This window comes from Phaethon lepturus, unplaced genomic scaffold (genome assembly GCF_000687285.1).
Source record: "Phaethon lepturus isolate BGI_N335 unplaced genomic scaffold, ASM68728v1 scaffold1789, whole genome shotgun sequence".
Lineage (NCBI taxonomy): Eukaryota > Metazoa > Chordata > Aves > Phaethontiformes > Phaethontidae > Phaethon > Phaethon lepturus.
The window spans coordinates 99977-113313 of NW_010562582.1; the positions used below are offsets into that span (position 1 = coordinate 99977).

The 13337-nt window shown below is 38.2% G+C and overlaps 1 protein-coding gene across 1 annotated transcript in view; it reads right to left on the reverse strand.

The window, feature by feature from the left end:
* ANXA1 (annexin A1) overlaps positions 1-11948 on the reverse strand; it is a gene marked incomplete at its 5' end in the record, with an annotated part of 18229 nt that extends 6281 nt beyond the window's left edge. The window contains 6 exons of the mRNA XM_010294297.1: positions 706-785; positions 1832-1922; positions 2534-2647; positions 4315-4409; positions 5207-5300; positions 11784-11948. Of these exons, the coding sequence (XP_010292599.1) occupies positions 706-785; positions 1832-1922; positions 2534-2647; positions 4315-4409; positions 5207-5300; positions 11784-11948 (639 nt within the window). The remainder of the gene's footprint in view (positions 1-705; positions 786-1831; positions 1923-2533; positions 2648-4314; positions 4410-5206; positions 5301-11783) is intronic.
* Between the last annotated feature and the right edge of the window lie 1389 nt (positions 11949-13337).

A 13337-nucleotide genomic window follows, 5' to 3' on the forward strand; every position in this document is an offset into this window, starting at 1 on the left:
TATTGGCTTTTAATGTGAAGTTACAGGCTTGGAAGCTGTGATTTGCTCCCTGATGACCATTCAATAGACTCCTTTCAAGCTGGTTTGAAAACAAAACCTGAAAATCAAAATGATGCACATGGACACATCAAAAAATAATCCTGTGTGGATGTGCAAGCTTCATACACATGCACTCAACAATAATGGAATCAAGTACTTATGCATTTTAAAAGGGTCTTTTTCTTGGGCAGCTCCCATGTTTAAACTCATCTGCTTTTGAACACAAATTCACAAAACACCTTGTCCACTTGTTAGCTTCCAGTCCTTATCCCATTATCTAAATACTAGAAACATACCTTAACAGCAAGCCAAAAGGTTTATTTCCCTAATTGTAAGCATTTCTTCTTTTTCTATTTCTAGTCAATTGACATAACATTATTCCTGTTGTTTTTCCAAGTGCTTACAGACAGTTACCACAAAAAAGTCTTAAAAGCATGACTGATAAACTATAATAAACATCACTGTTTTTTAAAATGCATTGAGACAAAATCTCATTATAGTTTGTTTAAGAACAATTTCATATGGTCTAAGATATGTAAATAAAAAATTATGCAAGGAAGTATTACCTAAATCATTATTTATTGTATGCCTTTCTCTAAAATAGTCTTGACAACATTATTTTTTTGTTATGGGTAATGACACTGAAAATGCTTAAGCACAGCATACCTTGGCTAGAGCAACCAAAGCCTTCTGAAAGTCTCCAGATGTGTCAGAGATAATGTCTTGTGTCAGATCTCTCTTCAGCACTGAAATCAAAAGGAAAAGGATTCATAGTTTGTTTTAAAGCTATCAACTAGGTTGACTAGATGATCTTTAAAAGTACTTTCCAACCCGAAACATTCCATGATTCTATGATTTTTCAGCTTTTTCTTAATTTCCCACTTAAATATGCCCAGTAGAAATGCAGTTTTCTTTCTCACATTTAGTTTCAAGAGAAGGGGTATATTTGTAATGTGTCCTCTAATCCCTAAAACGTGCTGTGAAATTGGAGGCTAAATCCAAAATCTCATGAAAAAGGCCTTCTCTAAGGTCTTGTGGATGGCATTGTCTTGGGCTTTTACTTGTGAAGTACAAAAAAAAAAGCCTGAAACCTTTTCTGAGCTGTTTGTTTTTCATTCTTATTTTGGGTTGTTCTTATCAGCACTGAATTCCATCACAAAACTCTTCTGAAAAATCAAACTATTAATTTGGGCTTGTAATTGAGACTACTAGAATGGAGTAAATCGCTTGGAAAAGTTAGTGTATCATCTCAGAAAACATGACTTAATTAGACAACACTGATGGGCTGCAGCAAACTCTAAATATATAAGAGATACCACATTATACTTTAGTTATCTCTTTAAAAATTGTCCCCCTTTAGTTCACTGGTTGCTTCTGCTGCTAATGTTATCCATGTTGGTAACTCAATAATCTTGTTTTTCAAGCCTAGTGAGATTTTAAGAGGTCAGCCAAGGCTCAGAGCAGAAGAGAAGAGAGAACAAGAGAAGAAAAGCAGCCAGGTTTTGCTTGCACCCTAGAAAGCATCTAAATGCATGGCCCATGAGACATCTGCAGTTCTGGCAGTGATGATGTCCTTTTCCTTCTGTATTGGGATCTGGTCAAATACATGGTCAAAACAGCCAGTATGACCTCCCTCCCCTGCAACACTTTTAATCTTACGTGAAGCTTCATTTGCCTTCTACAAGGTCATCTCAGCTTCTCGTATTGTGAAGTGGGGCTGTGACTGTAATGTGTCTATATTATACCATTATACCAGTTATACCATTAATACTTCTTTCTTGCTCTGAATTACCTTCTTTGTAGTATCTGCTGGCTTCTCTGATCTCTCTGTTGTTTCTTGAGGCCAGAATCTCAACTAAGGTATCTTCATCAGTTCCAAGTCCCTAATAAATATGGTTTAATTTTTAGAAATGTTATTTCATACACCAAATTTAAAATTTAGAAGACCAGAAATGAGATGAAAAACATAGACTTGGCTTTGAAGGCCCCATGTGGAACAAGAAAGAAAAATGAAGAACATTGTGTTTCCACAGAATATTGTTATTTCAGCTCTTTTGGAATTATTTTTTATCACATCTTACATCACTGGTATGTAAAAGAAGCACTAAAGGGACCAAGAAGTGCACATAAAAGATAGGAATGTGAAATTTATGAAGAAAAATACCCCCTTCCTTTTTGCCTTCTCTTATATAAACATGTATGTAAACTCTATGGCTTTCTACCAGTACATCAAAAAACAGTTTTCAGAAGGCAGAAAGAGTTCATTCTCACAAAAGAATACCATTTGCAGACAATCTCCTCCAATCCTGAAATTCAGTGGAGAATGCTGTGTCTTGCTCTAACAACCTGGACTAACAGTATAGATTTATTTTACAAAATGGGGTTAACATGAAGACAATACACAAGCTTTGAAACCCAAGTCCAGTGTCACTTACAGGCCCTGGTAATTATTTATGCTCTTTAGGAAAGTTTTTCTCAGAAACCTTTGCCTTACCTTCATAGAGGCTCTTAATTCTTCAGCATCAAACTGAGCTGGAGTTTTGAGCAGAGCCACAACAACATCTTCCAGGTGGCTTTTAAGGACTTTTTTCAAGGCTTCTTCCAGACTCTGGAACAGGAAGAATAAGAGACACACTAAGCTAGTGAATGGTAAAAAGCTGCTCTTCAGCTACAGTCCAAAAATTAAGTCTGATCTCTGATGAATCTTAGTCTACACCACTCTTTTAGCTACTAGAAAGAATTGTGAAGCCCTACTTGAAATTTTTAATTTGTCATCTTTATGTTAATCAAAGTATCATTTTTTTTTCAGTAAGTATTCAGGAGTGTTTTCACACATTGCAGTTCAGCCATATTCACCCATTTACAGCATCAGAAGAAGACTCAGAATAGGCTGCTTGTTTTTTAAGAGAAAATAATACTATATTGCTGTTATCATTATGCCTGAGTTTATTATCTTGATAACATTTTAATTCAACCATTTATTGCATAAAGGATACAGAATTTGCAGTGGAAACTGTAGACATTCCGTACTACCACCCTACACAAAACTCTAAGTCCTGAAGTTAAGATTTGGGCTATATTCTAATTTGACCTAAATTACAAGTTTAAAGAAAAAACATCCGATTTATCCTCCCTCCTGTCTGGAAATGCACAGTACTCTATTTTGTTACATTAAAAGTTACAGCACTGATCTCCACCAAGTATGTATCAAGGCTGTGGTTATAAGAGTGAGAAGGTCAACCTGCTTTGTCAGGAAACCTAAACCAATGAGATTGTTTTACAAGCAAGCACTATGTCCATAGTTAGTTCTTTTCTGCTTTTGATGGCATGCCAAGAACCAGAGTATCTAATAATCTAACAGCATTAGTCTCCCTGTGTCTTTGAAGCTATATTTTAAAATATTTCATTAAAAAATATAATTGCAAGGATTAAGGTTCCTCTGAGGGGGGAGAGGGCTGTGAAAACCACAGGTGAAGTTTCCTGAACAGAAACAGGAAATCAAGGCTAAAATGAGATATTAGACTTCTTTTCTAAGTTAGCCCTTAAAATTTACTCTTAGAGTTACAGAACAAAAAACTCAAAGGAATCACTTTCCAAGGAAAAATCACTCAGTAATTCTGGCATACCAACTGTGCAATTGTAATTTCAATTTAGAATTACAGATTCAACTGGAGAAAATTTGTTATAGAGAAAAGTAAGAGCAATTAAAACATTTTGCAGAAACATGCAGTAACTTCCAAGCTTCTCAGTTCCAGGGACTAACAGTTTTACCACTCAGAGACAGAAGAACACTGCCCCTTGTACGCCCATCTCCATACCAGTGTTGGTATACTTGTGGAACAGCATTATGGACCTACAAGTTTCCTATCCTATTTAGTATTCTATCAGGACTTAAATATTCAGAGACATGTCTCCAAGTCCCCTTCTCCATCTCTTCCTTTCTCTCAGCAGACTTGTATACTAGGTGGTACAGTGAGATTTCTGCATTCCCAGTGATTTAATGATTTAAAGGATCTCTAGGGCATTCAAAAAGCTGGAAAGTTGGACCTTCAAAATTTTTCTTTTTATTTCAAAATAGTGGCCATCGAATTCAAAGGCTCAGCACTGGCAATATAGTTGCAGGGTATTATCATTCTGTCATGGTTTTGACAAACTACAGAAGGCAGAAGACTGTAACTTTTTGTTCTATGAAGCTAAAGCTGTATCTACCATCTGAGTCAGGAGGAACATTGATATTTTGGGTGTAAATTTAAACTTAGCTTGAATATACTTTACCTTTCCTTTAGCCTGCTGATAGGCAGCTTTGATCTGCTGACGCTGAGCATTTGTTCTTTTAGTCAAGATGTCAATGATGGTGGCTTCATCCACACCTATGAATCATCAAAAAACGACATGTCTAATACATCAGAAATATTATAGTAGTCTCTAGTACATCATTTAGACAAATAATAATTTTCACATTTTATTATTTACTTTATGTCATATTTTGTTTTCTTGAAACAATAAAGTTTAACCAGAGGAAAAACTGTAATCACCTACTGACTTAGAATTAGTGATGTAGTGAAGAAACCCAAAAAATAGATTCTCATAGAACACAGAAACCTATGTTTCTACAATGTCACTTATAGAAAGTCTCAAAGTGTTCTGAGTGCAGAACTCACACTACAGAATAACTAAAAAAAAATTAAATTAAGACAGAATACTCACTTAATCTCAGTAAATCAAATTGAAAAAGGTTTCAAAGTACAGGCAAAGTGCCAAATGTGAATTTCATTAAAAGAGAGAAGTGCAACAGAAGCATACATTACATTATCAGCATATTCACTGCCTTTTGCAGGGATTTTATGGCAATAAAATCAAAAAGTATTAGTATGGTATGTTATAATATTTTTTGATTCTCTAGAAATTAATTTTTTACAACACTTCCTTCAATGTATTCAAGAACTTGAATGTAGTATTAAGGTCTGAAATTGTAATACAACAGCAGGATATCAGAGAGTTGAGATTCTTTACCAAGTGGCATTATTTAATGTATTGTGGAGCTTTTAAAAGCAGAGGCACCTCTCCTGCTTGCCATTGCCTCTCTCTGGTATTTTGTTCAGTGCTGTTCTCATAATTTCCTAAGGAAGAGTCCTAACGTATCAGGTTAAACATTTATTACTCTTACCCTTTACAGTAATAGCTTTGTCCAAAGCAAGAACATCAGCTGATGGATCAAAGTTAGGGTATGACTGTACTCCAGGGACACCTTTTGAACTTTTCTGCCGAGGAAAAAAAAAATTTAAAAAAATAAATTGCTCAGTCCAAAGAATATTTCAGCACAGAAGCAGTTTTACATGACTAAATAAGCCATGTATTCGTGATTGTCTATTATAGGCCTATCAGGAACATACACAGTTTTCTACCTACACAAACTAAACAGACTCAGTAATGGATATATGTTGGATCTGTTCCTTTCATATCTCTTATATTAAACAGAAAGTACTTCATATATTGTTGTAGGCACCTGAAGTCCTATTTCTCAGATTAAGCTGGATTCCCCAGGAAAATACTTCTTAACTGTCACATTAGGCAATTATGTCCAAATTTCAAAAGCTCTAAACCCACAATTAAATTCTACAGGCACTGCCAGTAAAGTGCTACTAATTTCCTTGCTCATCTTATGCAAATTGACTGTGCATCACATTAAGTGACTTCTCAGCTGACTCATATCTAAGGCTACAAGCACTTTTTGCATGCAAGATGTTGGGGAAGAGTTCAAGTCTAATCTGAGGAGGAAGTGGAGGACTGTTACCCAACTTCTTTGAAACTTGAAACATAAGCCACACTTTGTTCACAGGCATTATCTACTGGCTGCCTTTGGTGAATCCACTCCTAGATGGGCACTCCCTAGTCAACATCTAAAGTGCTCTGGGAATAACTAGGGGTGATGAATTCTACTACATGACAGATTATGTGGCTTGCCCTAAGTCAGCAACATGACAAATCAAGTTATTGGTGGGGCCTATAACCCAACAGCACTACCTAACCAATTACATACTGGTTACCATTTTTACAGAAGTTATAAAAGGCCCCAAGATTCTTGGATTAAAGACTTATATAAAATTCCCCTCGGTATGATATATGGTGAGAATTTTTACTAAAAAAATCAACAGTAGTTAAGCTAAGCTTTTTCAGAATCACCTATACTCTTTGCCCAGTTTCAACAACTCACTTTTTTTTTTTTTAATTTTTATTTTATTTTTTTAAATCCTTTGACACTAAATAGCATGAGACAAATTGCAAGGTCTTAAGGATACATGTTTTACATACAGCATTCTGCATTGAATTTTGTACAATTCTAACGTCTGATAATTAGATATTTAACTCTCTACACAATTACATCACTGGGAGTTGTATGAGAGCAGTGGGACTGCATACTTAAAGCAGTGTCCTGCATACTTTTGAAAAAATCACTACGACTTGTGTGATAAGCCAAACGAGGAATGGGACTGGTTTGCTGTCTGCTTCCCAGGCATGCCAGGTTAATCTTTGTATACTGGTTTCCATGACAAACTTACCTAGTAGCAGTAAAAAACTGTGTGTAACCAACAACACCAGAATGACTCAGGACCCTGGGAGTGCAAGGGGGATGGGACGGTGGAGCCAAAGGTTTACGCACAGAATGTTGTGAGGTCAAAATTCCAAAATCCACAAAACTCAAGAGCAGAAAACTTTATTTTCTGAAATTCCCCCCAATTTAATTCTTTTTTCAAGATTAAAGTTCTTCTAGGATCTCCCGTGCTTCACAGTGTGCCACTTTTACTTTTGCTGACAGTCATTTCAGTATCTTAATCACCTTCATCAGCACAAAGACTCTCCAGATCATCCTAGTGCAGTATCTCTTGACTTCTCACCGCTATAAGCCTCCCTTCTAATCAATATCAGTACTGATCATCTGAGATGTTTTATTACATACTGTGAGTCTTACCACCGTAAGCATGACATAGGATATGTAAACTAAGGCATATCCTAGTGACTTTAGTTCCTCCTTTACATTCCTGGGCTTCAATTCATGGATTACTGTACCTCAGCATAGGAGGTGTTTTTTTTCTCATGTGCATCATCGGAACATGTTCTTACATATTCACACACCTGTGCATCAGATTGCTACTTTAATGAAGATGACTTGAGTGAATCAGTGATTGGCCACTGGGAATTACAATTTCACTACAATAACTAGTTCTGCCTAGGAACTGATAACAAGACTGATACGTGCAAATAAGAGTAATTTTTCATCTGATAACAGATTTACTAGATTATTAGATTATATTAGATTATATGATGCAATAAAATTGTGTTCCAGTTCTATCAGATGGAGCTTTGCCATTGGTTTTCCTCCCTTTGAGTATATGAAAGACATTTGGTGGCCTATGCATTTAAATCACTTCTAAAGTACTTGAAAATAAGCATGATGCTCTGAAAAGGTGATAATACTTACAATACATTCCTAAACCATGCCTGTTTCAGAAATTCTGATACCATAGCCATGTTGACAAGAGTTTCTGGGAAAAGATGCATCAAGTTACAAACCATACTTCTTCATTTTCAGCACCAGTGCAACTCAAGGTTTTCTACTTCCAAAATCCTTTATCTTGAACTATGATATGCAGGGATTAGTTTCCCAAGCAGTAATTGGGCTGTGCTACTGGAAGCAGGTAACTTCTGTTTATGTTTGGCAGGTGATGCAATGCTCCACCTCAACACCCTTAGCTACTTGCAGAAGTTTTAGAAGTTGAACAGTAAACTAGTCAAACTATTTGCTTATTTATCATGGCAATATCTAACATTGACTTACAAAGGAAAGCTGCCGTAAATAAATTAAAATCTGTCTTTCCGCAATAGTTAAGGTATAAGCTCTGCCCATTTAGCTTACCAAATATTTGATTCTGTACAAATTCAGTGGTAAACAAGTATTCTTCTCTAATCAATTATTGAGGTTCAAGCCGTTGTGTGTTAAGACAAAAGATATTCCCTTGTTAAATATATTCTCATGTAATTTCTTTGACCAGCTCCTTCCTAAAGAAGATGAGTAAAATAAGACAGCTTCACCTACATTGTTCCTTTTTTTCTTATGTATTTCCTCCAGTTTCTACAGAAGAATAGAGCATTACCCATTTTAGAAGGGAAAAAAAGTAATTTTTGCTTTTTACCACTCAAATGAAAATCAGTCCAGTTTTTCCATAAGATACCATGTAGAATGAGAAAAAAGAACAATGCTAATGTGATTTGACATTTATCACTCAAAAACAATGAATAGGTTGCTTTATAACAACTTTGGTGTGCGGAATATTCTGTTTGCTAATAGAAACAGTGAGGGAACAAAGAGTGGCAATGTTTTATCAAATAAAGTATTTTTGGTCTGCTCAAGATAAATTTTTTTCCCAAAAAAAAGACACCTTCCATAGCTAACTCTAGAGAAAGCTTCATTTTAAATCATACATATAAACAATAAACTAAAGATCATGTTGCTGGGTAAACCAGAGTGTCTTTGAATCTAGTGTGAAGAGAGAAGATGCTATTTGCAGTCTTGGGCTACAGATTGTATAATGTAGGTCATATACGAGTGCTTATGCCTTATGCCTCAAACACACTTGTCTGACTTACGCCCTGTGTCCCATAGGAATGGCAATGAGGAGTCATTTAAAGCGACACACACCTAGGACCAAGAAGTGTAGCTGCAGCCCAGGTGCTTCTTTCCCTCACAGCAAAGCTGTGAAAGTTACTTCCATGTTCAGCTGCCAGCAAAGTGGCAGCTACCTGGCACAGCCCTCCTCCAGCCCTCCGGCCCAGCTCCACCCTTCCTCTCCTCTCCCAGGCAGGAGCTACCCACATTCCCTCTTCCTCAGAAAACTCTTGCTTTTGTGCCCTTCCCTCAGGCCTGAGGGCACAAAATTCAGCTCTGCTTGTGCTGCTAGAAAGCCTGAAACTGACTCCTAATCTGTATTTATATGTTACTTCGCGCAGGTCTCATCTGGGTAAAAAATGGTCAGACAATACTGTGTAAGTTGTAAGGATCAACTTCTATGTCCATGTCGTTTATGGAGGATCAGAAAAGCATACTTAAATTGCTATTGGCACCAGTATTTTTTCATGCTGTTACAGTACTCCTGTACCCTTCTTGTATTAACAGAAGTATATGAGGCCAGATGAAGTGCTATAGTATCTAAAGTTCTACTGCATTTTATAAGAGCACACATAAAGCCCATATGCAACAGGATGAAAACATTTTAAAGACTCCATACTAGGTGCATTGAGTCACCAACAGGGACACATACAGATATGTCTGTCGACAAATAGATTCACAGAGTGTATAATCATTTAAAACTAAGAAACAAGAATCAGTCTCTCAGCACCGTAACTCTGAAGAAGCGGGACCAAAACTGCATTTTCGTTGATAGAGTAACACTTCCCAGGGAGAAAGCTGGTAGAGCTGGCTCCAGGGAGAAGTGCTAACACCTCCATTTCTTCTGCAGGTCCCCACCCTTCACACCCAGCTCTAGAAGTTTTGCTGCTCTTGGAGATGACCAGAGCAGAAGGCTGCTAGCCTACAATAAATTTGGTTTATTCAGTCTCTAAACCTTTATACCTATTCTAATTTAAATTGATGAAACAGTAAAAGAATTCTGTGCCTTAAAAATGATGTCTTTTTGTCTCTCCTTTTTAAATAAATACACTTTGGCATGCAGATCCATCTGTTTCCATCTGGTAAACAAATAACACAATTTTAATAGAAGTCAAAGTACATAATGAAATTCTGCTTGAATTGGCTCAGAAAGTTAAGAAACCACCTTACATACAAAACTGTTGGCCTGCTTTATCAGAAGCTATGGCTAATAAGAAAAAAAAAAAGACTGGAATCTAGGAAGACAGCCGGCCCTCTGACAGAACCATAGAATCATAGAATCTTTGGGCTGGAAAGGACCTTTAAAGGTCATCTAGTCCAACCCCATTTCCCAATGCTTTGGCTCATGCCGCTCTAAAATACAAACAGCTAATGTAAACAATACCTAGATCCGGGAGGGATAAATTCAGTCAAAATATTATTTAGTATGAAAAGGACTGGAAGAACTGCTGGCTTTCTGCCATGTAGTTTCCTTTGCTTTTGAGCTCAGGACAAAATCTATGAACAGGGAGGTGAAAAAATGTATGAACCTCCAGAGTGTGTGTGGCAAACAGAAGGTACCATAGAAAAGTGTGACACTTCTTTCTGGTTACTCCATACTAAATACCAGTTTAAGAGTTATTCTGTTTAATAAAATATCGTCCAGTCCACGTGTCCCACTCCCCAAACAGGAGTGTGTAGATCTTCCATTAAATAGAATGTGAAAATTCCCATTTTAAAGGAAAGATAATCAAGAACTAAAAATTTCTCCATTTGAAAAATATTACTAATTTTATGCATCATTCCCAGTTGGAATGACCAACATTGCAACTGCAGTGAAAAATCAAGAGATCCAGACCAAAAGCCCTAACTGTTGCTTCACAAGTATTACTGCAATGTTGGTTTCTGTCTGGTTTCCAGACCCCAGGAAAAGCATCCTTGAACTGGACATTACGCAAACTATTGAAACTTTTCAGAAAATACTCAGTTGTTTTTGAAAATATTTAAAGACACAAACTAGACATTTACACTACAGTCTGTGTCAAATGGCATCATTTCTCCACATTTATTTAACTATAAAGATAACAGTTTTAAACTAAAAGAGGGTAGATTTAGACTAGATATAAGGAAGAAATTTTTTACAATGAGGGTGGTGAAACACTGGCACAAGCTGCCCAGAGAGGTGGTAGATGCCCCATCCCTGGAAACATTCCAGGTCAGGTAGGACGGGGCTCTGAGCAACCTGGTCTAGTGGAAGATGTCCCTGCTCATTGCAAGGGGTTGGACTAGATGGCCTTTAAAGGTCCCTGCCAAACCAAACTATTCTATGATTCTATGAACCGTATCAGATATATCACCTCTGGTTACTGTCCAACGCTAGTTACCAGGATCTTCATGTAAATTTATGTCATTACACTCTATCAGAAGAACAGGCAGTAGATCTAATACAGTGATGTATTTTACAGTGGGAAAGTCTACTGAACATGAATGAAAACATCAGAAAGAAAAACAACCTCATCCTTGGAAAACTCAGTGGAAAGTTTTAGCAGAACAAACACCAGATGACACAGCCCTTAATGTGGCTTTGCCCAAGTTCTTAATCACAAAACCAGGGTTTTGCTCACATTTTTCTAAAAGATTGCTTTGCCTCATTTTCATCACTTTCGTGAGCAAAGACCCCTCTACCCAAAGCAGCCAGCTCTTGTTGAAGTAACAACACCTGTTTCTGTTAAGTTTCCATACAAAGCACGTTAGTTTTCCACCAACTCATTTTACTACAGATTTCTACACCAGTCTACTACAAAGGCAAAGAGAAACCAGAGGAAACAGTCAACTCAGAGTAAGTTTGCTTTTAATCTTTTAAGCTTTTTTTTTTCCCAATTCCTCACATGCATTAAATAAAAGCAGTAATTGTCCAAGCCCTTCTGTATAGATCAAATGTTTCAAATGGGAAAAAATTTCTCCCACCCACCCCCATCTTTTCCCGTGCCAGCAAATCCAACCCACAAAAAATTGCGCCAGGCCAGTTGACAAATTTAGTGTACAACTCTTAAAGTTTGTCAGGTCTAACAGAGAGCAGCAAAGCACGACAAAGACCTACCTCCTTCCTCACAAACAGTACCGTTCTGGGCGGCGCAGTCAGGAGTAGGAAAGCAGCGGGGTTCGCAGTGCTTTTATAGCCGCTCGCGGGAGACCCCACCCAGCAACCAGCGTGTTTGCGCAGCCCCAGCAACCGGCTGCGCTTTGCAGCAGCTAAATCTGGGTTCTGTCCAAAACATAAAACCACACAAAAAAAGTCATTGCAAAACCATGTGCGGAAGAAAGCAGGCGCAGATTTCAGAAGGGAAGGGACAACCAATGAGCATGCTCTCCTCCCCTGCCATAGCCACATCCCTCACTGTAGTAAATTGCCATAAATCTTTAAGGATCATAAGATTAAAATGTTAAAAAACTAAACCTGAATTACTTCCTTCACATTTTGGCATGTCTGACACTACTTAAAACTGAATATATTAAGATCTATCTTTGCTCAGGGAATCTTTGAAAGAAAAAAGAGTGGAAAAGAGTCGTTGTGGCTCCCATAGTTCACTGAGAACTGGTGACTATTAGCTCTGTTTCTTCTGCATATGAGCCCATGGCAGAAATGGTGCAGGAATAAGATATGTCTAAAACTTAATAGAGATACCTTATATATTTTTTTTTCTTTTCTTTTGTTAAGGAAACACCTGGAAACTGGCAGGCTTAGTAGAAGGGCAATAACTGACACCTACATAATTAGAAAGACATTCAGATTAAAGTGAAGTTCAAAGTGAGAGTGGTTAAGTGGTTTGCACAAGATGAGGGATTTCACCAGCCTGCTAGAAGCGTTTTCTGCAAGCACTTCCTCACCAAGCTGGCCAAAAACATTTTCCAGAGCACGTCCAGCACAGCACCACGTGGCCTGTCACTAACATTTCAGATTGGCCTGGACCATGATGATCAGTGAAGAAATACCACTTCCTGAACAAGAAGCATTTGCAACTAGCAGATTGGCCTCCCAGCTGGCTGTTCTCCTGCTTTCTGCTGACCTGGACCTACTGCAACACATGGGTACCTCCAGAATGTGAAAGTATGGCTGATCTCTCACAAACATAGATGAAATACAATTTGCCCTTGAAACCCAAGTGTAGCAATTAATAAAATGAGGAAGCAGGGAACAGACTGAAGGATAGTATTAGAAGGGACCTTATGCCTTCCCCTGTTTAAAACAGCTCTCTAGAAACTGTTTGGGCCCTAAACATGTCCCCCAAACAGCGTTTGGTTGTGAGTGCTGGGGGTCAGCTCAGGATCAGCCAAGGGGCCAAGAAAAAGCCCACAGTAGTGCTGTGGGAGGTGGTGGCCAGGCCACCCCAGCCCTAAGACCTGCCTTCAGCAGCAGCCCCAGCACTTGGTCCCTGCCTGAGCCACCACCCCATTGCCTTGCAGTCAGGCTGGGACTGTCTGTAGGACCTGGGCTGCAGGCTGATGTCCTGTCCTATCCCACCCCCATCTCCATTCCCACCCCAGGGAGGTGCCCAATGCCTGTGGCTGGAGCTGTGCCCAGTGCTTCCCCGGCTGCCCTGCTGCTGACTGGGGTGGTGGGACAGGAGGGGATCACAGAATCACAGAATCACAG